The sequence below is a fragment of the Aspergillus nomiae genome, assembly GCF_001204775.2.
Source record: "Aspergillus nomiae NRRL 13137 chromosome Unknown contig00191, whole genome shotgun sequence".
Classification (NCBI taxonomy): Eukaryota; Fungi; Ascomycota; class Eurotiomycetes; order Eurotiales; family Aspergillaceae; genus Aspergillus; species Aspergillus nomiae.
The window spans coordinates 14881-42134 of NW_015378246.1; the positions used below are offsets into that span (position 1 = coordinate 14881).

At 49.1% G+C, this 27254-nt stretch overlaps 11 protein-coding genes across 11 annotated transcripts; 3 read left to right on the forward strand and 8 right to left on the reverse strand.

Moving 5' to 3' along the window:
- Positions 1 to 266: 266 nt before the first annotated feature.
- On the reverse strand, positions 267 to 2080 carry ANOM_005543 (uncharacterized protein; the record flags this gene model as incomplete). Its single annotated transcript, XM_015550800.1, has 7 exons — positions 267 to 354; positions 407 to 633; positions 694 to 1014; positions 1063 to 1461; positions 1525 to 1594; positions 1642 to 1785; positions 1836 to 2080. 7 exons carry the CDS (start codon positions 2078 to 2080, stop codon positions 267 to 269), a joined length of 1494 nt encoding a protein of 497 aa, XP_015405664.1.
- A 401-nt stretch (positions 2081 to 2481) lies between these two features.
- On the reverse strand, positions 2482 to 4642 carry ANOM_005544 (putative MFS transporter; the record flags this gene model as incomplete). Its single annotated transcript, XM_015550801.1, has 10 exons — positions 2482 to 2599; positions 2661 to 2745; positions 2801 to 3070; positions 3123 to 3219; positions 3284 to 3416; positions 3557 to 3687; positions 3743 to 3828; positions 3900 to 3993; positions 4043 to 4454; positions 4515 to 4642. 10 exons carry the CDS (start codon positions 4640 to 4642, stop codon positions 2482 to 2484), a joined length of 1554 nt encoding a protein of 517 aa, XP_015405649.1.
- Positions 4643 to 5437: 795 nt separating this feature from the next.
- ANOM_005545 (uncharacterized protein) lies at positions 5438 to 6118 on the forward strand (the record flags this gene model as incomplete). The annotated part of the gene is made up of 1 exon (XM_015550802.1): positions 5438 to 6118. One exon carries the CDS (start codon positions 5438 to 5440, stop codon positions 6116 to 6118), a length of 681 nt encoding a protein of 226 aa, XP_015405648.1.
- A 193-nt stretch (positions 6119 to 6311) lies between these two features.
- On the reverse strand, positions 6312 to 11240 carry ANOM_005546 (uncharacterized protein; the record flags this gene model as incomplete). The annotated part of the gene is made up of 16 exons (XM_015550803.1): positions 6312 to 6446; positions 6503 to 6724; positions 6790 to 6907; positions 6962 to 6993; positions 7052 to 7131; positions 7183 to 7484; positions 7541 to 7727; positions 7834 to 8118; positions 8179 to 8372; positions 8717 to 9362; positions 9430 to 9503; positions 9559 to 9635; positions 9696 to 9834; positions 9900 to 10424; positions 10485 to 10988; positions 11047 to 11240. The coding sequence occupies 16 exons, from the start codon at positions 11238 to 11240 to the stop codon at positions 6312 to 6314; spliced, it is 3714 nt and encodes a 1237-aa protein (XP_015405651.1).
- Positions 11241 to 12465: 1225 nt separating this feature from the next.
- ANOM_005547 (putative SNF7 family protein Fti1/Did2) lies at positions 12466 to 13250 on the reverse strand (the record flags this gene model as incomplete). The annotated part of the gene is made up of 2 exons (XM_015550804.1): positions 12466 to 13050; positions 13206 to 13250. The coding sequence occupies 2 exons, from the start codon at positions 13248 to 13250 to the stop codon at positions 12466 to 12468; spliced, it is 630 nt and encodes a 209-aa protein (XP_015405650.1).
- A 488-nt stretch (positions 13251 to 13738) lies between these two features.
- hacA (transcription factor HAC1) lies at positions 13739 to 15133 on the reverse strand (the record flags this gene model as incomplete). Its single annotated transcript, XM_015550805.1, has 2 exons — positions 14892 to 15133; positions 13739 to 14837 (listed from the first exon to the last, which is right to left on the reverse strand). The coding sequence occupies exons 1-2, from the start codon at positions 15116 to 15118 to the stop codon at positions 13739 to 13741; spliced, it is 1326 nt and encodes a 441-aa protein (XP_015405666.1). The 5' UTR covers positions 15119 to 15133.
- Positions 15134 to 16900: 1767 nt separating this feature from the next.
- Positions 16901 to 18499, reverse strand: ANOM_005549 (snoRNA-binding rRNA-processing protein ENP1; the record flags this gene model as incomplete). Its single annotated transcript, XM_015550806.1, has 3 exons — positions 16901 to 17774; positions 17828 to 18072; positions 18128 to 18499. The coding sequence occupies 3 exons, from the start codon at positions 18497 to 18499 to the stop codon at positions 16901 to 16903; spliced, it is 1491 nt and encodes a 496-aa protein (XP_015405665.1).
- Positions 18500 to 19543: 1044 nt separating this feature from the next.
- On the forward strand, positions 19544 to 21376 carry ANOM_005550 (SPRY domain-containing protein; the record flags this gene model as incomplete). The annotated part of the gene is made up of 1 exon (XM_015550807.1): positions 19544 to 21376. The coding sequence occupies one exon, from the start codon at positions 19544 to 19546 to the stop codon at positions 21374 to 21376; it is 1833 nt and encodes a 610-aa protein (XP_015405661.1).
- Positions 21377 to 21700: 324 nt separating this feature from the next.
- Positions 21701 to 23473, reverse strand: ANOM_005551 (glutamyl-tRNA(Gln) amidotransferase subunit HER2; the record flags this gene model as incomplete). The annotated part of the gene is made up of 4 exons (XM_015550808.1): positions 23297 to 23473; positions 22899 to 23223; positions 22665 to 22840; positions 21701 to 22599 (listed from the first exon to the last, which is right to left on the reverse strand). The coding sequence occupies exons 1-4, from the start codon at positions 23433 to 23435 to the stop codon at positions 21701 to 21703; spliced, it is 1539 nt and encodes a 512-aa protein (XP_015405662.1). The 5' UTR covers positions 23436 to 23473.
- A 144-nt stretch (positions 23474 to 23617) lies between these two features.
- Positions 23618 to 25000, forward strand: ANOM_005552 (enoyl-[acyl-carrier-protein] reductase; the record flags this gene model as incomplete). The annotated part of the gene is made up of 2 exons (XM_015550809.1): positions 23618 to 23881; positions 23959 to 25000. Exons 1-2 carry the CDS (start codon positions 23664 to 23666, stop codon positions 24998 to 25000), a joined length of 1260 nt encoding a protein of 419 aa, XP_015405655.1. The 5' UTR covers positions 23618 to 23663.
- Positions 25001 to 25116: 116 nt separating this feature from the next.
- ANOM_005553 (Ser/Thr protein phosphatase family) lies at positions 25117 to 27048 on the reverse strand (the record flags this gene model as incomplete). The annotated part of the gene is made up of 2 exons (XM_015550810.1): positions 26863 to 27048; positions 25117 to 26794 (listed from the first exon to the last, which is right to left on the reverse strand). Exons 1-2 carry the CDS (start codon positions 26925 to 26927, stop codon positions 25117 to 25119), a joined length of 1743 nt encoding a protein of 580 aa, XP_015405656.1. The 5' UTR covers positions 26928 to 27048.
- Positions 27049 to 27254: the final 206 nt, after the last annotated feature.

The following is a 27254-nucleotide window of genomic DNA, read 5'->3' on the forward strand; positions in this document are numbered from 1 at the left end:
ACTATGCATTTTGATGAGTGCGACAGCTTATGTCCGCAGTAAAAGGCAGCAGAAGACGGAGGTATAGTTGGGAAAGTGCATTGTATTGATTTTTGTCCTACACATTCAGACCAGCATTATCGCAGCAAGCCCAGAAACATGACTGTATCTAGGTTACTAATGTTTTGCTAGAAAAGTTCTCCCAACAGACCCCAATTACAATCTCTCAATGAATGTGACCTTCTGAATCAGCCGTCTCAGTTTGTTTCCTGATTGTAAGTAACCAGTCACGCCAAATTCACCTCCAACAATATATTTGGAATCGCAGTACTATTCACTGGCATCGAGTACGTGAGATTCCAGTACATGAAGTCACTGGGGGTATGTTAGCCTCCGTGGGTCAAGTCCAAGTGGTCAGGCAACATACTTGATGGTAGCATCGCTTGCACTGTATGATACCCTCAGCTTCGGGTCAAAAGTGCCAGACACTCTGACATCTAATCCTACAAGATCTTCCCAGCCTGCGACATCCTTCTTTTGGGTAAACGGAGAGACTAAGAATTGGAACTGGGAGTCTGGAGTTCCCTGGGGATAGGTTAGGTTAAGATAACCCGGACCCACGACTGCGTCGACAGCCTTCTCTGTTGCATATAACTATAAGATATTAGGTAGGAGTCCTTTGGTGCCTCCTCGAGTAGGGAAGGGGGCGCATACTGTAATCCAACCAATTCCAGCTCCAGTATCCCACTGGACCACCGCCGAGTTGAATGTAGACGGATTCATAGCCGGCCCGCCTATCACAGTCTCATTGAAACTTTCTGCTCCCACACTTATCCTTTCGCCTAACCACACACTGATGTTCCGGGTGGAATAGTCGTAGGGGATTGACTGTGCTGAAGTGGTGACCATGTGCTCCCCAGGGAAGGTCCTTAGAGCATCTACTGCTGTGGCCGGGACCAAGGAGTTATGAAAGCTTGAGAGGATAGCCACAAGCGGAGAAATGGCAAAGTCAGCGTTATGAGACATCATGTAAACCTAGTCGGTTAGCCTCGAGAAGACCAGGAAATAGTAAGCATCTGATACCTTGTCAATCACAGGTGAGGTTTCCTTCCCAACAAGGGTCCAGATGTGCGCGGACATGATTCCGAAATACTTCTGCATGTCGAATCCATAAGAGCGGTCCCATGGACCTGCAAGGTTCTTGAGCTCTGCGTGATATAAATCACCAATATTTCTCCAGGTCGCTTGCAGCATTTCCTTTCCTTTTGCTTTCATCACCGAACTTTCTGCAGCGTACTTTGTCCACATCGTCAGCGCAATCAAAGAGACACCAGTATACGTCGCGCTATTGAATTCCGATAGAGTGTTGGCTCGGTCGAAAAGATCAATAATCTCATTCGCATAATTCTCACCGGCCAGCGTCATGTTGGCATCTGCGTATCTCTTGCCGGTCCAACCACTCACGATGGCTCTCATCAATGCCTTCATCAATGGTTATTAGACAAACTAAATCTTTGCACAACATGAAGCCAAGTCGTCTCTTACCGGATTGGTATATGAGGGATACAGATTGTCACCGTCGACTCCTCCCACTCGGTAGCTATCTCCAATGGTGCTATTGTAAAGGGATTCGAGCATGAGTTGTGTCAAATCGGGGCTGACCAGATGGGGAAACTCCTCCAAGGCGATGATAAAGGCCGTCCCAATAAAGCCTCTCCAGTTGGGATCCCAAGTGTCATAGAGCTCGACTGATACGCCGCAGTACCCACGGTGGGTTCCTCAGGGTACACAGGGTAATCCCCATACCTGTCTAGGTGAGCAGGCAGTCGACACTTTACGTTCAACCACAGACCCACCATTGATCCGTAGGGTCCTTGAACTGCGCTTCGATCACATTCTGGATGATTGCCATCGCCTGCGTCACATCATCATTCTGGTCCCGAGCCAACAAGCCCACTGCGTACCAGACGGACGCCCTTGTGTCGTGCCGCAGAGCTGTGGCCGCACTAGGACTGAAGACATACGCGGCTGTCGGGTCATATATTCGGTCTAAATAGTCCATCGATTCTGAAAAGAGCTGGCATGTCTCTTCGGACCACATTTCAGAGCACAAGCTACCCCAGGCAGTCGTCGTGCATGCTGCAAGTACTAGGGCCCGGCAGATGATTGACTTCATATTCAACAACATCCCTTGATTCAAGTAAAACGCGCGCAATGAGTGTTTGGGACACTGCCACCAGAGGGGGGCAGCTGGGCCGAGTTATAAATACTACGTACGTACATTTCCCCGGTAGGCGGGTCAGTTCTACAAGGCTGTGGGAATGGCTCCAGTCAACTAGATCAATCTTTTTACTACAAGAGCTACATTAATTGGTGCGAAATCATACCACAGAAATTTGTCCGGTACGGCGGAGCTTGTCGTTTACAGTTTAGTACATAATTTTATATGTATGTGTTTAAAAATGGGTACAAATTATCGGAGTTCGTCCGATGTTCCTCACATCACAACATCAACTTAAACGCAGGGTTTCTGTCATCATTATAACCCATGTACTGTGCGTATTTACCCTTCTTCTTGTCCCTGTTGACCTTGGCACAATAGAAAATGTTGAGAAGTACCCTACGATGAAAGGTTAGTCGTCAATGGTCATCTCGATCAAGCATAGCATGCATGTACTTACATGAACCATGCAAAAACAAGGAGGCCTAGAATGATAGTGTGACCACGGTGATACTGGGGTTTGTCCTTGTCAGGATAGTTGAACGCTAGTCGCTCGTTAGTGCATAGCTTTCTGGGAGGCCCACAACTAGGCCAACTTACTAGCAACAAAGCCACCGCAGTTGGCGATCGTCAGCTGCATCGCTGACGTTGTCGCACGCTTGTAGTGTCCAGCTGAGTTATTTGTATTCCACACCAGAATACATGGGACGCTACTATACATGCCAGTGGCCATAAGGAAGGTCATTCCATACTTGACTTTGGCAGACTGGATATTGGCAATAGCTGCGTACCCAGCAATGGCAATAGGCAGAGTGAAAAGCATAATAAGACCTCGCAGCTTCAAGCGATCCGAGATAAGAGCCACAAATACTGTTGCTCGTTAATCCCATAATGATCGTGGTCCATGGTTTGCTTGACCTACCTGTTAAGACAGCTGCGACAGCATATGGAATCACCGTCCACAACTGCACGGCATTTGGGTCAGTTGTAAAGCCGCTTTCGTCAATAATAGTAGGTAGCTAGATAAGGCCAGGCCTCCGATCAGTTATCTCCGGGAAAAGTTTGTAGAACAACCCAACATACAAACAGCCCGAACGAGTATAATCCGGACAATATGGCAAAATACGCCGCTGCAGAAAACCACATCTGGGGTTCTAGCAGTCCCCTTCGCACTTCAGACCATCTCAGGGTCTCCAATTCATCTCCAGAGGAGCTTCTTTCCTATCAGCATAACTGCTTGTACAGGGGGAAACAAAAAAGAAATCAATCAATCAATAATTTGGGGGGGGAGGGGCGCATTCGTAGCATGTCCGGCACAAACCCTGCAAGTCATACGGAGCAGAGAGGTAAACGTACGTCTGAGGTGCGGATGGATTATCAAGCATAATCCTTTCCTGTGCAAAGGATCGTTCTTCGGGGGTCAGAAACGTCGCTGTTTCTAAGCTATTTGGAAGGCCAGCATAACTGAGGCAGCCGCATAAGAATGTCTGTTTAATGTTAAAGCGAGCCAGTGCCATCTTTCTCATGTATAACAGTGCCTACCAGTAGCCCCTCAATAATCAGAATCCAACGCCAGCCTTCCAGTCCGCCCCGAGGGCCAATTTCAGCCAATCCACGAGCTAAAAGCCCTAGTATTGATCATCATATGTGAGTTCCATGGAAAATATAGGGAGGAGATCAAGTTCATAGAAAATTATACCTCCAAAAGCACCAGATAACGACGCAGCGGTGTAAAACAATCCAATGCGCAAGGCTAGGTCCCCTCGTCTGTAGAAGAATGATAGATACAGTACCTAATGGTATCAGCCTCGTATAACGAAGGGCAAGGAAGAGCATGCCTACCATCCCAGGGAGTAATCCTCCCTCCGCAATGCCCAGAATAGCACGGACAGCCACAAACCCCGCAAAATTGCGAACAAAGCCGAGGCACATAGTGATGATACCCCAAACCATAGTGAGAAACGGTAGCCAAATTTTCGGTGACGCCTTCTTCAGGATGAGGTTACTCGGGAGTTCGCTGGCGTCAGCAGTGCTCCGGTTAGCCCAAACAAATTGTGGCGCATAGATATACATGCGATGATGTTGGCTCTTCACATACCTGCATATGTAGGTCAGATAGAAAACTGCCAAGCCTATATCATATTGATGACCAGTGATATTGAGGTCGCTCTCGAGGCCGAGGATCTTCGCATTGCCGACATTTGTACGATCCAAGAAAGAACATAGGAAAAGCAGGGCTAAGATTGGGAGAATCCTGTCGAGACAATTTCTCAGCACTTCTGTGGTTTAGGGTGCCGGGCTCTATGTATGCTACCTTGTATCCAATTTGAAAAGAATACTCCGGATCAACCTCTTCTGGGCCATGTCGCCAGCATTTTCTCCCGTAAGTCGTGTGGGCTTCGCATCTTCAACCAATTCTGTGCTTTGCTTGATGGACTCCATGGTGATACGGGCGTAAGATTACCATCAAAGTTCTTCGAGAGCGAGTCAGGATGAGACAAATGTATGAGATACAGAGAGATATATAAAAGGAATGCGACAGATGTGGACCGTCATTCTCGGAGGCCACTTTTGACAACCGATTCTCCCTGGTGGCCATTTTTGGCGTCGAAGTAAAGGAAAAAGGAGAAGTAAACAAACGAATACGGGTTTCTTTCCCCGCATTTTCTTTTCCTTTGCTTCTCCCCAGGCCAAGAAGAAAGCTTAGCGTGGGGTAGGTATTTGTACCATGCATACTGTAAAATAATGCATGTACTGTGTACATAATATGCACGGAGTATGTATGTATGTATGTATGGTACCGTACATTCGATTGGACGGGTATCGGCGCCACTCGGGACCAAGTCTCATCGGTATCCATTTCTAGTGCCGAGGCATCAATCCGAGAATCAAAACATGAATAGGTTCATCCCCCGCCCTCTTTCCTCTTCAACTTTCCTCCAACCACAATTTCTCCGACTTTGACTTTGAGTGAATCAGAACAACATGCCCAAGTTACCCAACAGTTTGAAAGCACTGATCAACGCCCCAAAGGCACGCCCAAATACGGTTCCAGCTCCACCCAACATCCGATCCATTTACCAGAAGATTCAACAGACGGCACAGTCGAACAATGTCTCGCAGCCATCCTGCTAGCTTTGTCGGTTAGTACTGCGCTCTCGGTTTTCATACCGCCAAAAGGGGAAGAAGACACATCCACGCCAGAAAATACTCATTTCCTCTCAGACAGCCGCCACGATGACGATGAACTCCCCCGAGTCCCTTGCCATTCTCTTCCAATTAGCCACAGCTTCCCAGCCCATCGATGAGGGTGTAGCTGTTGCTGAATTCATGCGGGAGGTTGGCCTGAAATGTATTAGCTTCAATGGCATCCCTCGCACCATCAACTGTCTCAACACCTTCAAGGCCAGCCTTCCGGATTCAGTCACTGCGAAACTGTCGCGGTCTCCTACCCGAGCCCCAACGCCGGAGAATATAAATGAGATCGCCCACCGCGGCCGCGCTTTGTGGGACTCAATTTATCGCCCATTTGAGTCAAAGCTATATAGCAAATTAGCCGATTCCCACCCTGACCTACCCATCCATATCATGAACAGTCATTATGGAGCTCTCTTGTCAGATCCGGCTAATCGAAGTACTGGTGCAAATGCCGGTAGAATTTCAACTTCAATAGTCGCCGTTGCATGCCTGCGTGCTCAAACAGGCGTTGGCCCGCAAGTGACATCACACGTATTTGGGCTGCGCAAAGCGCTCGAGGATGGGACCTGGGTGGGCGACGTCGAAAGCGAGGAGGGGGCTAAATGGCTTGCAAGTGACGAAGGCAATACTTGGATATTGAAGAGCGTGGATGATATCGTAGAGTCGATCAGTGAAGGGACAGGGTCCAATTTCGCCCCGTCTAGGGGCTCCAAACTCTAAAATACAGCGAGCTCGTAAAGCTCAGTCTCCATTATGGTACTGCACATATATAATCACGGTTGATTTACACCGCGTCACAGCTTTCGAACATGGATATCTATATATTTACCTAAAACTACGAGCATACCTCAAAGGAGAAAGGTGAAATTAGGCAATCACTTTTCGTGCGTCACAGATCCCCAGGTCTACAATATCACTCCATAAGCTCCAGTTGCTTCGCCACGGTGAACTTCGCCCCCGTCTTGCTCTGGACTTCCTCGACCTCGACACCGGGAGCAAGCTCCGTCAACAATAGTTCTCCCTTGTCCCGATCTACCTGGAAAACGCACTGTAACCAAAGTCAGTCCATCTATTCGAATACTCGTCCTATTCACCTCTCCTTACCAAATCCGTTATAATTGTGCTCACGCAATTCGCACCGGTCAAAGGCAACTCGCACTCTGACACAATCTTTGGGGATCCATCCTTGGCCGTATGACTGGTAGCTACCACGATCTTCGTTCGGTCAGGGTTGGAGATCAGATCCATGGCTCCTCCCATACCCTTAAAGACCTTACCAGGAATCATGTAATTCGCTAAGTCGCCATTTGCGCTGACTTGCAGAGCCTGTAGGGTAGTTAGACAAACCTCGTCTCTATAAAGGCCCACAAGTGAGGAATAGTTTCACAAACCCCTAAGATGGAAACATCTACATGCCCGCCCCGGATCATCCCAAATGATTCGCTACTGTCAAAGGTTGCAGCGCCAGGAACCAGAGTAACGGTTTCTTTCCCAGCATTTATAATATCTCTGAGGGGAGGATATTAGACGAGAAGGGAATGATGATCGAAATGAAACACTCACGGATCAACTTCGTCTTCGGTGGGATATGAACCCTTGTTTTAGTCAGCTGTCATTCTAATGTTTTGATGGATCATTCAAAGCCCAACGTACCATGCCCAGAAGCCCATTCTCGGACTGTACCCAGACCTTGACACCTTCTGGCAAAAAGGATGGGGCGAGTGTAGGAATCCCTATCTAACTATGAGCCGCAGACACACTATGAAGGGCTGGTTCGCACTGACCAACGCCTAAGTTGACGTAGTATCCCTGCTTGAGCTCTTTCGCTGCCCGCTTAGCAATTCGGTTTCTCTGCACCATGGCAGCGTCCTTGGTCAGTTGCACAGCACCAGCGTCATCGGTGGACCGCAGCTTTTTGATTTCAATAGACTTTGGGACCGTGGCGGGAACAATCCTATCCACAAATATTCCCGGCAAGTCCACATCGTCGGGGTCTATAGAGCCCACGGGGACAATGTTCTCGGCCTCGACAATTGTAAGAGTAGCCGCCTTTGCCACGAGCGGACTAAATGCCTTGGTAGTGTAACTAGAAACATTTAATATCAGTATCGCATGGCTATGCTAGATCGAGATCATACGCACCGGAAAACACAGTTTCCAGCCTCGTCTGCCTTCCATGCTCGAAGGATAGCAACGTCACCAGTGAGGGCACTTTCCATTAAATAAGTCTTCCCATTGAAAATCCTCGTCTCGCGAGGCTTGCCATGCTCCAGAACTTTGCCGGATTTGTCTAGACGGACGGGGATCTGTCCCTCCTGAAGGAATGTGTCTAAATTTGGTGGGCACTTATCAAAACTTGGTCATATTCAACCATGGGGTGAACAGGAAAACGCAAATAGTCAAACGGGAAGAGAAAAAGGAAAAAAGACACTTACGAGCTCCTGTAGGAGTAAAAAACGCAGGTATTCCTGCGCCGCCCGCACGTAGCCGCTCCGCCAACGTTCCTTGGGGGCACAGCTCGATAGCAATATCCCCCGTCAAGTATTTCTTCTCCAAAGCTTTGTTGTTTCCGAGGTAAGACAATATCAATCGATTTACCTGGCCAGCTTGGGTCAGCGTAGAAAGGCCTCCTCTCCCTGGGGCACCAGCATTATTCGAAACCGCGGTCAGGGAATGTAAGTGCTCGGGCCCCCGGCGATGAATAGCAGATATAATAGTTTCTACGGTAGGAACATATCAGCCCTAGACTTTGTTTCCAGACACAAACCATGTATAATCACCTGCAACACCACAAAGTCCAAACCCTGAGCTAAGGATGGTAGATCCGCTTCTAAGGTCTGCTACAGCATCATCCGCATTTCTGAAAAGTTTCGATGCAGCACGGTCGATTTCCGGCATTCGCACCGGTTGCTCCGCCGTAGCTGTTGAGTACTGAGCAGATTTCCTAATATCCGTCCGACGCAACAGTGGCACACTGGATCTGTAGTATGTCTTTGATTGGAACCATGGCCGAGCGACTGGGAGCGCTCTCCGCGACAATGGCAACACTGAAATCCGTAATGTCGTCATTATCATTGTCTTCGGTAGAATGCCAATAATCTTTCACTCAAGGCCTTTGGAGAATAGAATTTAGAAAGGGGAAAAAGAAAGGAAAACAAGACAGGGCAATTGAAGGGAATGGAGTGCAAGAGCTTTGTTTTGTGAGGCAACGGATCGGCACTCGGAGCTACTTCTGGACACCGACGGGATGGGGGATCGGCTCCTTTTTCCCCTCAGTGTTGTTAGAAGCCGAAGTCAGTTACATTTCCAATGTCCAACCAGTCCCAACTCATTATATCGTCCAGTGGAACATCCGGCACGCCCGTCCCGAAGGTGATGCCCGCTCGGTTCACAGCATCGATGATCTGTCCATCAGACATAGCAGAGAACTGCAGCGGCTCTGACCAAAGCAAAGGTGAAAATGACGGTTGCGACACTGGCGGCACAGTGCCGTACCCATCAAAGGCTGATGGTGATCTCAGGGTCGCCTCGGCTGGCATCCGTGGTTCGTTCTGATTCTCGGAGCCTCGTCGAACTAGCTCTCTTAGATACCGTCCGTAAAGCACAGACGCACCGTTCCTATGACTAGGGGTCGCCCCAATACGCTCCAGCACGCCTGCAGTTTCCTCAATCAAAGTCCGTACACTTGGGGCCAGGCTGGATCTGGTATCAGTTGGCGCCACACTGAGGCTGAGGGCAGAGCATGCGGCAAATGAAATCATAATGACCGTGTTGTTCGGCATCGATTTTAATCGTGATTCTCCTTGGATGGCTGCCCTCATTACATTCAGCGCTGAGGAAAGGCCGGCCGCTCGGAAGAAACGCTTTACCTCAAGTGGCGCCGTGGGGTGATTAATCACGCCACCATACGTTGATAATCGCGTGTGGGTAACTAGAATTTCCACGTACGGTGGAAGGGAATACGCTTTGCCCTGAATCAGCTCTCCTCCAAGCAAAAGACTGCCTGGTTCAACAACGACCAGCAAACTTACATTGACCTTCTCCAATCGCCGGCCCCCATGTTTCATACCAGCGATCATAGAAACTTTCTATCATGGTCTTAATCCTGGAACCTTCGTTAGCAACCCATTTGATCAACACGTGGCTAGGATTGTGTATACGATTGAGCAGCTTCTGAGCCAGCATCGGTGACCTGGTAGTTATCGCAACTGGACTTGACCTTCTTGAATAGATCATCCTAATATAGTATTTATTAAGACGCAAGATCGACCAACCAAAACGTAGCAGAATAACATACCAGGTTTCTTCGGAGGGCAGCCATCGAATTCATGGGCCCATCACGCGCATCTGCAAAGTTCGAGACATGCCATCGGTCACAACTTACGATGAGAGAAGTCTGGGGGACAGTGTAGCTCCTTCCACGAGCTAAACATACGCTGTAGGGGTACATTAGTTATAGAGGGGCGGATTGGTATACAAAACTCAGAGCAGGACTACTTACCCTCGTTCTAAAACGAACAAAGCAATCCAGGTCCTTTCGCGTCGTCGCAGTAGCCTCTGGCCCCATTCCGAGTTTGGATCGACATTATCGAAGCCATCCATGTGCAATGCTCTCTTTGCATCAATACAGTCGGCCTTGGCAAGCCGTCTTATAACGCCGTTGTCAAAGCTAGTAGACGGTAAAACAATCTTATTTAGAGACAAATCCAGTGCAATGGCCAGAGCCATGGCAATGTAGGAGCAGGTGTCGTCGTCACCCAAGTAATTACCATGGGCCATCCAAGGAACATTCACCATGAAAGCCAAAACTATCTCAACCGATCTGAAACGTTTGGCTATGACCATCTGAGCCAACGATTTACAGTGTCTGGACAGTCTCTTCGATAGCGCGGCCGCTGACGGTAAGAACAGAGCAGCCGCAGCCATTATTGATGTGAAAAGGAAAGCCGACTGTGAACGTACAAAAGACGCAGTATGGACGACGGGGTCAAGACCCCATCGAGTATGAGCAAGGTCTTGATAGAAACTAGAAAGATGCATGAGCCCAGGTTATTTGATGAATACGAGGGCAGATATGTAACCATACAAGGCAAAAAGAGACTCGGCTTCATCGAGGGTGACGAGGCCTAGCTCGACGGGGTCCATGTCTGAACCAAGGTCCAAATGCGCCTTGACGGGGACAAAAAACAGTCTAGCCGTGGAGGAATCGTCTTCTGCGTTATTATTTTGTGGTAGTGCTGTTGGCTGTAGTGGCTCCAGGGGACGCCATCTCTGGAAACTACGCACTTCAGCCGGTGGTAGCTGAAGGTCAGACGCGCGCGCCAGTAGTTGCAGTGGGTTCTCAGCATCGTCCAGTGACAAACTGTCACCTGTATCAACCCCGTGGGGAGAATGGGGGTTGCGTGCCCGGTCTGTGTCCTCTGATAGTTCATCGGCCTCGGGGTACAGCTGGTTACCTTGTGTCTTGTTCAGTAAATCGTGGAGATTGGATATGATTTTCTGTGCAGCATCAGATTCGGGCGCATCAGACTTAGGTCGCTTGAGAGCCTGTTCTATTTGATGTAACGCCTTCTCAAGGCCTTTACGTTTGCTAAAAATTGAAATAAGTATCAGCCGGGTCCATAGTACAACAGCATACAGGTCTGTACTTTTTGACTCCTTTCTGCCGGCCAACATGGTGACTGGGCACGATACATTCCGCAGCGGCCTGCCTGCACCTATCACAGCCTGCATCCCCTGGCGTGCGGTTACATCGGACCTTGCTCTTTCTGCAGTTGAGACATGCCGCCTGTCTGGCATGGGATGTCTTGTTGAGACTCGGTGTCGTTGCTGTGTCATCCATCCTCTGCACAGGATAACAAGCATTCACCCTTGTCCGTGCGAAGAGACTTCAAGTGTCTCCAAGCGTTAGATGTGGTTAGGTATGGTTACTATGGTGTATGAAAAAGGTAATTCATTGGCCTGTGATATGTGGATGTGGTGATAACTATCGAATGGCAGATCAACGGAGCGTCTTCAGAAGGTTAGGGCTACTTTATGTGACGGGATGGATTCCCCGGCAAGTAGCCGGACGTGTTCACGTTAGGTGGGGTGCCTAGGCAGGCCGGATGTACGCAGTATTGGTACTAAAGAGTGATGGGGGACTGCGGAGGTTAGAGGGTAGATAGTGCGCTCTGGGTGGGGTCAGGGACAGAGAACTAAATTTACTACATCCAAAAACAGTTAGAGGCAGAATAAACAAAAAAAAAGTTCAAAAAAAATGAAGCCGACGCGGGGGTCGAACCCGCAACCTTGAGATACCGTGAAGACTAAGAGTCTCACGCTCTACCGATTGAGCTAGCCCGGCTGTTCTTACAAGAGCCATGATTGTATATTGTTATATAAGGCAAAATAAACAAGTTTTCATTCTCCTGTGGTCTTCTCGTATTCCTTTGTACTAGTTCGTGGAAAGCATGCAGAAATAATAGCCTGGAGGCGGCGCCTTTGGGTTTAAATTGAAATATTTGATTGTAGCAATAGAATAGTTGTGGATGACTCTACCTATTCTTGACTTACTATCTGGCCTTACAAATTTTATACTAAAAGGTAGTCGAAATATATAGTTTCCTCTCACAATGAGAGACGAAATCGAGCTCTAAGACCTTATCCGGGCCTCGCAAGCTATGGACAGCACTACAAATCTCGGGCAGTTCTATGCGATCAAGATAACAGAATCGTAAGCCTGGCTGTTGCCTTCACTCAGAAGGAAGAAAACAAAGGACAAAGAAAAAATCAAAAGAAAGGAAGAGGAAAAGAAGACACCAGGTACTCCGAGTATACATTGAAGTCCAAACTTGAACCTACGCCAAGCCTTCACCCATAAGAGACCAATACATGATAGACAGAAGAGGGGAGGGGAAGTCCTGGAAAAAACAAGCGCCCTGATAACAAACGTGAACAGGTGGGCATAACTTCGTTAAAGTCCGCACGATAGTAGCAAAGCTAACAAATGGCGGTCGCATCCGACCAACCACGCAGCAACGGAAATTGCTGACAAGAGAGACGGACATGAAGAGGGAGTTGAAGGATCAGCTCGCAGCCCTTAAAGCTCGTAGCCTGGCGCCCAAGCCATCCTCGAGGTCTGCCTCAGCTTCTTTCTGATTCTTGACGTCCTCTTTGGGGGCGGCGTCTGCATCCAGAGCCATGCGTAGGTCCACGCCCGCATCATCCGCAAGCTGCTCCATAAGGCGGTCAACGTCGGCTTCACCCTCAGCACCGTATTCTCGCATAGAGACGCCCTGTGCAACATCCTCAATTGCACTACTAGCGATTTTGAAATCCTCGGAGCGTGCTAAAAAGTTGTTCGCATGGGAGACTAACGCCTCAAGATTCACGCTCTTAGACGCAGCATCTAAGCCCCGAGATGCTAGGGCTAAAGTGCGAGACGTATCACGAGTACTTTGTGCTGCCTTGAGCTCGTTGATGATAACATCTGCGCGGGCTGCTTCCTCCTTGAGGGTTACCTGTCTTCGTTTCTCGCGTACTGCAGAGGCAGCGTGGATGCGGGCGATCTGGAACTCGCGATTTTTCATGGCCTTGTCTGCTTTTGCCTTCTCAGATTTGAAAGTCGATTCGGCGCGAGCGGCCTCTTTCTTAAGCCGGTTGGAGTGTAACTGTTAACCAAGGAAGTTGGGTTAGTCAACTATATAAACAGAAGCGAAAGCAATGAAATATATAGCCAACAGGTAGGAAAAAGGAGGGGTGATGGGGTAAATAAAAAAACAAAAAAAAAAAAAAGGGAGATGGAGGAGACTGAGAATCCACCTACCTTCACATTAGTACGAGCTTCGAAGATGGGATCCTTCCGAACCATATTGTCGGTCTCTGGACTTCGAAGGCTATATATACTATGGCAGCCTGCAATGATTGGTTGTGGGGAAATAAAAAAAGAGATGAGAAGAAGTAGCAGCAAGTCAAGACGCTGAAAGAGAGATGCAAGAAAGGCGAAGAGGGGAACCTAAAGGGAAAGCGGGAGGCAACATGGGCTCAGTTTCAATATCGGAACCTAGAAGAGAGGGGCCCTTTGCGTGGCAACGTCATCCGAATTTCCGCATGAAATGGTTACAAACTAACATGACCAATATCCCTACGCCTATCCTTGAGTTTCCAACGATCGTGGGACAGCATTTGTCGTCGCTTATAAAGAGAATCATGCCTTCTTGGAGTGGCTGCGTTGCGACTGTCAAAGCGTATATGTAGGAAAAATACAGGAGAAACGAAAAATTAACACTGAACCCGCTCAGTTGCTAGCGGTCTCTTTATTTGAAATCATTCAAAAATTATTATACACATAATAGGCCCTCAGCAATCCTTGCCCGTAAGCGGAGACGTCAACGTCTCCGTCTTATTTGAACTCCATAAACTCCGGATATTCACCTGACGCTTCCCTAGATTATTGCGCCGCTCAATCTGCGATGTCTTCAAACCATGTAAAATTCGTCTGCGTCGTCCCGGGCTCTCAAGTCGGTCTATCGCCCATGATAAGGTTAGGAGCGACTCCCAGCTCCACCGAACCCCCTGGGTATCGGTGACCGACATGCTTCCCTGAGAGAACCTTTCGCTAACAGCCAGCTGCAATGCCCTGCCCGTCGCATCGCGTAGTGGACGCGCCAAAGCTGGGTTGCACGCTAGAAGTCTTGCAAGAAGTCTCATCCGGAAGCCCGTGGGCCATCTCGATGCCTTCGAGGGCGACGGGTTCGGAGTCGAAATTAACCAAAGAATCAAATGGAAATGCTGATAGATCTCCTCCCTCGAGAACATCAAAGGCAAGCCCGTCTTCAAAGACAGAAGAATCTGGTTCAACGGATGAATCACCGTGGAATAAGCGGTTGAAGTCATCGTCAGAAAGAGGAGCTGCAACGTCATCTGTAGGGTGATATTTAAGGTCTGAGCCGAGGTCGAAAAGTGGGAGGGCGCTTCCATCTCCTTCGAGTCCAGCGACGGACACTGCAGGTCACACAACACCGCTGCAGGATGTTGTGCCACGTCGGAGGACTCAGCCAGAGTGGAAGGCTTCAAGGTAGGGGAGTAATCGCTAAGAGAGGGAGTGGGAAACGGGATGCGTTCGAGAGGAAGTTCGTCACGCTCTTGTTTGAACAATGTAGGTGTAAGGGTGGGAGATGCTGTCGCTGGAGAGCCTGGCATTGGAGTGTTGGCACGAGAACCACGGACCTCAGCAGCCAATTGAGCAAGCTGTTGGCTTAAGCGATTGTTCTCCGCTTCCATCTGAGATAACCGCTGAAGCAGGAACTGATTCTGTTGTTCCATCTGGATTTTTTCATTCTCCAGCTTCTCCATTTCCAGCCTTTTGCGCTCCCTGGACGTCTGAGCTGCCGCACGATTTCGAAGGACGCGCTCAATGCGACGCTGCTCCTTCTCGTCCTCTGTTTTGGCACGTTTCCTTTGCCATGTCAGCCATTATCCCAGGGCATCTGTTTGAACTAAAGCGACATACCTCGGAGGCAAGTTTGTCTTGGGCACTGGTAGTTCCTGGCCCCACGACTTCCGCTTCTTTGCGGGCTTCTTCTCTTCTGGTTTGACTTCCTGCGTCTTCACATCTGCGTTATCCAAGGATGTGTCGGCCGGGGAGACCGTCAACACCGGTACCTCCGATGCCGGTGTGGAGGGCAATGACTCTACTGAAGACATGGTGTTTTCCATATCACAAGACATAGTGATCATAAGGTGGTCGTAACTCTAGAGAACGTGTAATGTATTGGCTCTGCCAGAGGTTGAGAATAAAAATAAAAAAACAAAACCCCCTCCAGAGTGTACGTCTTTCTCGGAAAATGTAGTATGATCACGTCCACGGGCCCAGATCACAAGGTTAGAAGCCACGGTGTCATAACGGTTGAGTAGAGGCTAAGCCCCGATTCAATTAGGGTAGAGTGTCAGAAACCGCAAGTGGGATTGTTGAAAAAGGACAGGTGTTCAAAACCAAAAGAGGGTAAAGGTTGTGTGAAGGCCAGAGTGTCTTCTCTCGAGGTGGACTTGGGGGAACGGTTGACTCTTTAAAAGGCCAACGTGGTCTCATCCGCCGCGCCCTGCAGCAAGGGGGCGGAGTCATGGTCGTCAGCCTACCTGACGGTATCATTACATGGATACTACGGGGCACGGGGCGAATTCCCTTCACGCATTCCATAGAACCGGTACTGCGGATGTAATCTGTATTATTGACGTGCTGAAACGACCAGTCATCGTCCAGTCCCACAGCCATCAACCTCTTTTGTTCTTTACTTGCAACAACTAGTTACCACCTCCCACAGGGGTGGAGTCCCTTTTTTCGCCCCTTTTGGAGGTCTCGGCCTCCGTGTCTGATAGAGAATACCCAATAGGCTCCCTCGATGATGTGGGGTAGAGGGTGAGACTTCACTTGATGCCGCTGCCTGGAGCGCCTGAACTTCTAAAGTTGGAATACGAGTGATCTGCTAGCAGGCCCCCAGTATCCATCGGATTCCCGTCGGGTTGATGATACTACGGAGTATATCCTCCGTCATCCGTACAGATTGTAGGTACGACTAATCGGATCGTTTTCTTTTTTTACAAAAAATTTCCGGTGCATCTGTCCAAAGTTCAAACACTCCGCCTTGCGGGGTCAAGCAAGAACAGTATCTTTCTCTTTTTCCTTTTCTTGGAGGAGTTGTACCTGCCTACATATTTGGGCCTAGAATGTGGATATCCTCCTTCAGCTTTCAATGGGAAGAACATGGCTCCACTGGTTTCAATGGTCATCCATTGAAGGGTTTCATTCGCCCTGTAACAATGAAAATGGAATGCACCAGAATCCCTTCGCCTTTCTTTTGTTCCCGTTTTTCAGCCACGCACCCAACTAATCAGTCCTCATTTCTACCTTGCTAATTCGTACTGAGCCACGCAATATGACTCGCCGTAGGTCTGAGTGCATGCATCGCTCGAAAAGGGTTAACTAATGTCGTCGAGGAAGGCATACCGAATCGATGGTGTGGTATGCTAGGCGAAAGGTATGTATGTATCCCCCATGTCCTTATTGCAAGGGGTCCACAGGGAGGTTTCTTGTTGTTTCGCTTTCTCTTTCTGTGACAGTCTTGTCTTTTTACATACTGATCTAACCTTGTCATGCTTTGACGGGTGGGGAGCATGAACTAAGAGACAAGCGTAATAAAATAAAAATAAACCCCTGCCCCCTCGTTATTCCAGAACGTTTCAACGACGTGATCTACAGAGGATAGCCAATCACCTACACCGTTTAGTGCCAATTTACTTGTATTCGTTTTGTTCCCACTGTCCACTTTTGTCCCGAATGTCATCGGCAAGAAAACAACAATTCACTTGATACCATGGGAATATATACAAAAACCGAAAGAAGAGGGAAAGAAAGACATCATGCCATGATAACGCCGATCCGGATCGCGACTCAAGATCAAAACCGTAGAAGTCAGATGGGAAAGGGGGGAGGTGACTAAAGATTTATCCATGTATACCCACCTACATGGTAACGTCCATTGTATCATCTCCAGCATCGAGGGCACCTTGTTTCTCGGGGTCAGGCACGACAACACCTCGACCTCGGCCAGCCAACAGCTCCCGCCTGACTTCGGGGCCAATATCTTTATGGCCGCGCACCAGGAGTAAGTCTAGAAGCGCCTCTCGTTGATCCTCAGTGATGTCATTGCGGTAACGCTGTGCGAAGACCAAGAGCGACTGGTGCCAAAGAACGGGAAGTTTATACGCTTTGTTGGTGTCCCGTGAACGTCCATTCGTCATCATTGAGTCCTCATCGTTGTCGCTCGCCCGGAATCGTAGGAAGTGGAAGACTAGCGCATCAATGACTTTGTAAGGAAGCGCGTACTTCTTCTCCAAGAACACCCTAATGAACATGTTCACCGCGCCGGTACTTTCTAGTGATGTCAAAGACTGCTCCGCAGCAAGATCACACATGCGCAACAAAGCGGCCGCAGAATGCAACACCGGGATGGATACACGGGCAATGACCGAGGAGACAATATGTGCTTCGCGTAACGTGCAAGTGCCACTAGAGACAAGAGGGAACAGTAACCCCTTGAAGAAGCAGGCGGGTTTGTATAGTGCCTTCCTCAACGAGTTGTACGTATGCACATTAAGTTTCTTAGTCTCGTGGATTTCTTCTCGAACCCGATCTAGGAGTACTGTTGAGATGAACTCCTGGGCAACTGCGGGTTTCGATGAGATGAAGATCCTCGTTCCAGCATAAACAGCGTTGGCGGTCCATGACTCTGGTCGAGTGATGGAAAGGAGCGTCGGCCAATTGGGAACAGAAGGAAGAATTTTGAAAGGCTTGGGAAGTGGCCCGGATTTATAGCGGGAGAGTATCATACCGACTCTAGGCTCCTATTAATATTTAGATCATATGGGAGACATGGTTTTCATGCTTACTTCTCATATACTTCCACTGCCTTGGCCGGTATCTGAACTGCATCTTCCGGTAGCCCCCCGCCCTGAATGAAGGGACCGTTATCTCCGTTTTGCTTTGCTTCATGTTCAGCAATCTTCTCAAGGATGAGATCGGCTAAATTTGTGCTCTGACCACCAGCGCCCGGTTCACTAGGATTGAATATAGGATCTTCGTCGCCACCGGGAACGAATTTATGGAACATGTCAAGGTCATTTGGATCGACCTCCTACATGAGACATTAGCCATAGAATGGGGCGTCGGGGGTTAATTCAATAACAGACCACTTCCTCAATTTCTTCCTCATCGCCCCATTGGTCATCCTGAAACTTTTCGTCATCGGAAAGACCTTCATCGTCATCAAATCGAGATTCGAAATCAAATGCTGTATTATCTTTCACCGCTGTAATGCCCAAAGCAGCCCTTTGCTCAGCAGCATCCTCGTCCGCTAGTTCCTGCCCAATCTGCAGGATTTTGCGCGACATTTTTGCATCGATGAAACGTTCGCCATCATCTTGGTCTTCATCGGATCGCGACTTGCGTTTACTATTTTTGCTGGAATGGGTCCGTAAATGGCCTGTTGTCACGATATCTTCAGCCAGAGGATTGTGTCGACGGCCAACAGCGGCCGAGCGAGATGATGTAGCTTTGGGCATTGTGAATGGCTTCCAAAGATCGTTGTGAAAGTATGATTTGTAGCTGAAGAATTCTATACCATAACAAACAATGATAAGAGCCTGGCCGTCTAAATGATCGTATAATTGAGCTTCGACATGGGCTTGAAAATGTGTGTAAATTTGTAGATCATGTGATCTTGACTTTTCTGCAAAGCATTTTTTTTTTCTTTGACTAGTATTCAAAGTGGGTGTTGGGATACTCACCGCTTTCAATTAGAGCACGATGAATGGCCAATGTTTTCTCACCGCCCAGTGCCCCTCCATCTAAGGGAATCCACCAACATTGTGTTTCTGCCCAAGATAACTCTGCTGACCGCCCTCGACTACCGAGACCAGGACTGTTTCTGCTCCAGGTATCATTCATTCATGTTTACTAGATGCACAGGGACGACGACCATTGATTGTTCTTTGTGGGAAGTGAATGTCACATCATAACCAGCTTTGCTAATAACGAATTCTTGTTGATCTCCTACCTACTCCCAGGATCCCCTGATATCTTCCATATCATATAAGAACTTTCATCCAGTAAACTTGGTTGGAAGGCATAATAAACCCATCGATTGACCCTCGTGGTTGCAAAACGCAGATTGGTGAGTCGGCAAGGGCTTGGACTCTATCAATTCATCATTGCCACCCTTTGTGCATTTATAGACTTTCAATCCTGCCTGTAAAATATTCTTCTCAAATGTACTGTGCCTATGCCTGACCCGACTATTCCTTTATCGCAGGCTCTCCAGTTTGTCCAGACCCTCTGGAATCTGTTCTTGAATACCGGCGTCTTTATTCTCGATGCTTGTCTCCCTTTAACGAAGGGAAATCGTCTACTTCGTGGATCTTTGCCAAGCCAACTTCCCCTATTGCGATCGCTTGGAGTCTGTCTGCTCCTCACCCTTGACGCTTGTAACATCACAATAAGAAAACAGCAAACTAATGATCTTACGCCATAGGAGCCAGGGCCATTGAACCATCCTTTCATAATTGACTTGGCTGTTTGGACAGCTCATCTGCGAAACAACTTCAGCCATGGCATCTATGCAGCCGGCTGGGTCTTCTGCACCTTCGTCGAATATAAATTCGCCAATTTTGCCTCCCAGCGGAACACCGTTTTTCAATGGACCTTTATCAGATACGAATACAAGATCATCACCTGCGCCCGCTAGCAATGCGTCAGTGCAAGCTGACGGTCCAAGGACCAAGCGCAACAAACGTGACAGTCGTAAAAAGCGCGAGGCTAAGGGATTGGATCAAGAAATCGTGCCCGCCAAAAAGAGAGCAACTGCTGTTCAAAATACCGCTCTCCCCAGTTCGGACCTCAATATTCTCAGACCTTTGCTGCTTGCTGAGCCGAGGCCATCCGATTTACTACCTCCCCAGCCTCGCCAGCTAAATTTAGTGAGTCGGAAAACATCAGAGGTAATTGGCCAGAGTTGGAGCTTCTACGAAGTCGTTGACAAGCTTACAAATAAAAATGGGTTCCGCTATAGCTACGCCATAGCCGATACTAGCTTCCCACATATAAAATACCGTCAGACCGATGTTCGTCCTTATAATGCTCGCTTCAGCTTTGAGGATTCACCGGCAGCGATACTCTTTAATGAAGACGCACTTGCCGTTACTACCACCGGACCGTGGCACACCGCGCGCGCTAATGTATGTGCGCGCGAAGGGACCTTTTACTACGAGGCGCGCATCATCAGCGGTGTATTGAGTGACCCGCAGACAGCACCTGCCCACGGAAACTCTTGCATACCATCAAGAGGCCATGTCCGTCTCGGTTTTGCCCGAAGGGAGGCAGATTTGGATGTCAACGTCGGAGTAGACTGTTATGGTTATGGAATCCGTGATGTGAATGGCGAGGTGGTCAACCGGATGCGCTGCGAATACTTTTTCCCCAAAGGCGAGTCGATCCGCGAAGGAGATGTCATTGGCATGCTTATCACTCTTCCGCCACTTTCACTCCACAAGAAAATCGTCGAAGGAACTTACGACCCTGCTACCAATGGTAACGCTACGATAGAGCTCCCCGTAGCTACAAACGTTATCCGTGACCGGATACCTTTCCACTACAAATCTGACTTCTGCTGGCAACAATCGAATGTTTTCCCCACAAAACAGTTACGTGATTACGCCTTCAATCTTAAAGAAACGCCTACGTTCGGACCACCATCACCGATGAACACCGAGGATGCATCTTTGCGTACACTGCCTGGTTCGAGTATCACAATATTTAAGAATGGCGTGAAAATGGGCACTGCATTCAAGGAGTTGTATGCTTTCCTTCCACCGGCCAGCCGACTTGCAAATGGGACCAATAACTTAGGTCTTGGCGAGCGTGAGAACGCGGATGACGGAATGATCGGATATTACCCGGCTGTCAGTTGTTACGGGGGGGGTGCAGTTGAATGCCGCTTCGAAGGTCCCTGGTGGATTGGACCTCCTCAAGCAGAGAACGGCGAGTTGATTCGGGGGATTGGGGAGCGCTTCAACGAGCAGATAGTCGAAGATGTTGTTGCTGACATCGTTGATGAGGTTGAGGCGATGCTCGTTTGGGGTGGGGTGGACGGTGACGTCGTCGGCAATGCCCAGATGGATGGCACTGGTACTGGAGCCATAGGAGGCTCAGAGGTCCTTAAGGGAGGTGTGGGGGCTGCGTATGAATCCGCCATCTCTGCAGGCCCTGGAACGGGCCCTTCCACTGTGGAAAATAGTGTCGGCAACGAAGGCTCCCCTGATGTTGGTACTGGACACTCTACCGTTGAAGATGCGGCCAGTGTTGGTGTAGTAGGTACACCGAATACAGAACCCGCTGCTGGGCCTGAAAATACCACTGTGGGCCATGATATTGAGATGTCTTGAATTAAGCATTGTTCATTTAACTTGCTTTGTTGGTCCGTATGAGGGCGACTGGCACATGTGCATTTGGCAGCGCACCTGCTTCACCCCTCCACCTCTTTGAATAGGGTATAGTTTGCATTTCCGGAAATTTGGACCCATGTATATTATTTGGAATGTGTTGGTTTGATAAGTTGCCGCAAACAAGGCACCAAACTTTGAATAAAGCTTCCATGTTCCTGCTACATCTCATATAGCCCTACATATACCCAAGACACAAGTCAAAGCGTGATTTCTAGCACAACTGAATGAAGAATGGATATACACCATGTTATTAGTTCGAATTATCTACGCATAGCAACGAGACTTATATTTTTGGTTCTCGAGTAACTCTCCCACCTTCAACACGAGTTGGTCATCTCCGTACTGACCGACAATTTGAATGCCTGCCAAACCCGCGTTATTGGAGTCTTGTTTCTCGCCACTCACAGTGACCGGGACAGACATGGCCGGGAGACCAGCCAGACTAGCAGGCACGGTAAAGACATCGTTCATGTATGCGTCCAAAGGCGAGGGGCCATTGTCCGAATCTATCAGGTCGGATATACGCGGGGGAGGCGATGGGGCAGTCGGGCAAATGAGAATATCTACGCCAGTGTGTTCCGGTGCCCGTTCTAGCTCCGTCCCGGAAAATGCCAACGGTTGCTTCATTTGAAATACGCAATCGAAATCACGTTGGACGAGGCGCCGAACACGCTGAGCCTGAATAAAATAATTGTCCATAGCATGGGCACTCAAGCTGAACGCCCCGAGGACGATACGCCTCTTGGCTTCAGGGCCGAATCCATGTCCCCTTGTACTGGCGTATAAAGAGCTTTGCGGCTGCTCATCACTGTCTAGACCCCCGCGACGAGTTCCGTACCTGACGCCGTCGTACTTGGCCAAGTTTGAAGAAGCTTCGGCAGGAGCTAGCACGTAGTATGCTGACAATGCCAGTTTCGTCGTCGGCAGGGAGATTGCATGAATGCTGTGACCTTGCTGTTGCAAATAAGCTAGAGTGCGGGACCAAGCGCATCGGATAGTAGGGTGAAGTTCGGAAATGTTGTATTCTATGGGAACCCCAACCCTGAGGGGTGTGGATGTTAGTCGGGATGCGTAAGAGGGTGACTGGAGATATGAACGTATTCGCGAGCGAGATAATGGAGAGATATTTGTAGGGTCGCGTGGATCGTGCTGGTTCACAACATCTGGAGACGCATTAGAAATCCGTGCGCAGAGCAAGACATAGAGTGGGGAAGATAGGGAAACGTACTGAAGACATCGCGAACGCTGGCTATGCTTCCCCCTAGGATCCCAACCGTGTCCAGTGAGTTGGCATATGCGACTACACCCCATCGCGAGATCAAGCCATAAGATGGTTTGAACCCAATTGTCCCGGTGTATGCCGCCGGAAGGCGAACAGACCCTCCAGTGTCTGTACCCAGCGCGCTGTTGGTTGTATTGTTCAGTGAACCTATTTGACGGAGATACCGAGAAGAGAACATACGCATAACATTGGCCTGTGGCTACTGCAACTGCACTCCCTCCCGAACTGCCACCGGCTGAGAGGGGTTCGGCATCGCGACCCTGCCAGAAACTCCTCACCGGCCCAAATCGCGAATAGACCGAATGAGAGCCCATGCCAAATTCATCAAGATTTGTCTTTCCGGCAACTACAGCGCCTGCATCTTCTAATTGCCCCACGACGGTGGAGTTAAACGGACTCACGAACTCCTCAAGGGTTCCCGAAGCGCATGTTGTCGGAAGGTCACGCGTACATATGTTATCTTTGATAGCAATCAACCGACCATCCACCTTGGATCTGGGTGTTCCTGAGGGCGATAGGGAAAGAACATTCGTCAATACCAATAATGTCCGAGGATGTGTAGCGATTCAACAACTCACCTTGCTCCGTTCGGAGGTCTGCGTCTCTCACCTGTTCCCGCCACGGTCCCGAAGGCTGTAGTGCAGTTATGAAGGCATTGAGAGCGACATGAGACTTCTGGTTAGCAATGCATCTTTCAGCCTCCCGCAGAAGGGACATTTAGAGTGAGTTTCTGTTAGGAATAGAAGCCGAGGCTTGACTGTTTACAAGAAGTAAACGGGGAAAAAGTCCAACGCCAGTTCGCGTTTAGCGTCCGTCGGGCCGAGTTCAAAGGAACGACGTCATTTAACTTACCCGACCTTTCGTTCATTTTCTTCTACCTTAGTACCTCACACCCATTACCTTCTCACCCTCTCAGTACCCGGCAGACCGCAATCGACTGATACCATGTTCTCGCATGGTGTAGTGCGATCCATCTCTCGCAGCCATGGGTCCCTTTTCTGGAAAGCCTACGGGGCCGCTTCTGTTCCGGCTATTGCCCGCCCGTGTATAGGAGCATTGCCTCGCTCATGGACTGGGAGTAAAAGATACATTTCAGTCTATGGCTACACACAATCTAAAGCACTCGTATATTCACGATATGGTGAACCCAAAGACGTTCTGCGGTAAGTGATGCCGGAGGCTCACACAAACTACTTGCAACGTGAGTACAATGAAGCTTGCCTAACCAGTTCATCTCTAGCCTCCACAAGCATTCCATCTCCCCTCCGCATGGGTCTCAGGTTACTCTTCGCCTTCTTGCAGCGCCTCTAAACCCGGCCGACGTGAACCAGATTCAGGGGGTGTATCCGAGCAAACCTCCATTCCAGACAACCCTTGGTACCCAAGACCCATGTGCAGTGGGTGGAAATGAGGGCGCCTTTGAAGTTATTGCGACTGGCTCTAATGTCAAGAACCTCAGCAAGGGTGATTGGGTCGTCATGAAGCAGACAGGACAGGGCACCTGGCGCACACACGCTCAGATGGATGAGTCGCAGCTGATCAAAATTGAGAATAAAGAAGGTCTATCACCGCTCCAGATTAGCACGGTCAGCGTCAACCCAGTCACGGCTTACCGCATGATCAAGGACTTCTGTGAATGGGATTGGATGCGGAGTGGAGAGGAATGGCTGATTCAGAACGGAGCAAACAGTGGTGTTGGTCGTGCTGCCATTCAACTCGCACGAGAATGGGGTATTAAGACAATCAATGTCGTCCGGGAGAGGAAGACGCCAGAGGAGACAGAACTCCTGAAGGCTGAGCTTCATGAACTCGGTGCCACTGCTGTAGTCACGGAAGCGGAGTTACTTTCAGGCGATTTCAAGAACGTGGTGAGCGGCCTCACTCGCAACGGAAGGGAGCCGATCCGACTTGCTCTGAACTGTGTGGGTGGTAAGAACGCCACTGCATTGGCGAAGACCCTCGCTCCAGGCTCCCACCTGGTCACCTACGGCGCGATGTCAAAGCAGCCAGTTTCCTTACCTTCCGGATTATTGATCTTTAAGAACCTCGTCTTTGATGGATTTTGGGTGAGCAAATGGGGGGATAAGCATCCTCAACTCAAGGAGAACACCATCAACGATGTGCTACAGCTGACCCGGGCGGGCAAATTCAAAGACATCCCCGTGGAGGAAATAAAGTGGACCTGGGACACAGACGGTGCGGCACTCACCTCTGGCGTGCAGGAAACCTTGAGTGGTTACCGCAGTGGAAAGGGCCTGCTCAAGTACGAAGGCGGAGATTGAATCTTTGTAATGGTTATGTGCCAAGTAATGCAATGTCTACCCACAATTGTGCAGAACTTCTGAACTAAGATGTAATAAAGTAACGACAGTAGAGAGGGCCTGTTTTCCGTAATACTTCACACTTCCTTACAACTCCAGTTGTCCTTAACCCAATCCAAGATCAGATTCGATAGTGTCGTAGCCGGCATATACACATTACTGTCCTGAGTGATGTCTATAGCCAGCCCCGCAAATTTGGCTGCTAGAGCCACGTCGGATTCTATGAAATCAATATATACGAGATCCACTGTTTCCGGGGCCGCCGACTCTTTTGAAGAGATTAGAGCCTGGATGCAATTGGGAACACGGTAGAACGAGATGGGCGAATGAATTGTGTCATCGCCATCGGAGCCCTCATCGTCTGTAGTAATATACCCAGGGATAATGCTGGGCTCGAAATGATCGTTCCTCAGCAGCGGCGCCTGATCTCTGAGGTAATTCGTAGAGCTCAGAGCGAGGCTATCGTCAAATATTATATCAGAGGAATAAGCTGACTGTTCTGGGGGCGCAAGTCCCCAAGTGATGTTGGATCGGTTGTCAGCATCGGTCAGAATCTGTGGCATTTTGTTTAAGATCTCGACTATAAAAGTGGCCTTCTCGTAAGGAATGTCCTTAAGATAACGAAAACCGCTGGTGAAAGGAGACACTATGAATACCGAGTCTTGGGTAAAAGGGCCTTTGAATATGTCAAAGCGAATGGCGCCAGTGTTGACTATGGCTAGAGCCGGCTTGCCAGCGCGAGATTTGTCATGCAATGAGTTGGGCAGCACCTGCTGCTCAAGCCAAGTGTAAATGCTATTCTCACTTGGATACTTGACGCGCGACATCCAGAAATCCCGAGGGGCACAGCCGTGTACCTTATCGAGCCTAAGAGTGCTCCTAGACTGCTGGATAAGCCGAGACACATTTCGACCCACCTTCGTAGGGAAAGTTTCCTCGTCAAGGCCAGTGTGGTGGTAGAAGGAATAAAGGTTATTATCTATATATCTTCGATGGAAGCTTGGGGTTGTCAAAGTAGGCTTTACGAGCTGTTTGCTAGTGGTTAGGCCATCGATTGACATGAAGCCGATTGTCTCCATAAACCGACCGCTTGCTAACCCAAACGCTTTAGAGTCATATCTGGCAAAGTCACGGATATGATAATGACCACCAAAGAACTGAATGGGTGTGTCCCAACGGATCATCCGGATCTCCTTGAAGACAGCATCGTATTCCTTGGAATGAACAGGAACGTGCCCCACCACCAAGAAGAGGTCAACTTCCTTGTCCCTAATAGCTTCCTGAAACCAATCTTCTTTAATAGTCTTTTCCACTGAATAGACGATGGTGTTATTGTAGTTCTTTGTGAAATCGAAAAGAAAGCCAAAAGCAATGATACGGATACCTTGCTTCTCGGTCGTGAATTTCTTGAACCGAGGAGCCAATGGCACAGTCTCTTTGGTCATAGGATGTATTATATCAATGTTAGATGCTAGGTAGTTCCCGCGGAAATTACGGACTGTAGTGAAGAGTTCAGCCTCCGAGGTGTTTTGTTTGTACAGTTCATGATTCCCGGCTGACAACAGGTCGATATGCTGTTGCCGCAGAATTTCCGAGATATAGACACCCTTCGGTTCCGACGAGTCATAGAGACCATTGCCTTCTACCCTGTCACCCGTATCAATGACGAGTAAGTCCTGTCCTTGTGCCTCCGCTTTCTCTCGCATCCGGGTGGCGAAGGAGACATAATCACCCCAGTCTGCGGAGTAAGAGGGCCTATATTGGGTTCAATCAGTATCATTTGGCATCCGCAGAGGGATTTATGTCCAGCTCAATGTGCATACTCCTGGAGATGGCCGGCTAGCCAGCATGAGTATCCGTAGTATGGAGAAAATTGAGTTGTCCCCATTTCAGCTCACGCAAAGGGGCCGCGATGGGTTCCGGAGCGGACGGCTGACGAGCCAGTATGGGAGCGACGAGGGCGAAGAAGGAGAGAATATGCGAATAGGACCGATCGAAGATCATCCTTCTTATTATCATAACAATAATGATGGATGATTAAGTGGACGGTAGGAAGGACTAGAGTCTCCGTCGTAGCACACGAGGAACGGAGTACGGAGTCCAGCGTTATCGCATCTGTTATCACTCTCACGGAAGGAGCCGCCGGTGAGGACCGCCCGTTGCTTAGTCATCCCCAACCCAACAGTCTCTCGAAATGCTCACCAAAAACTAAAAT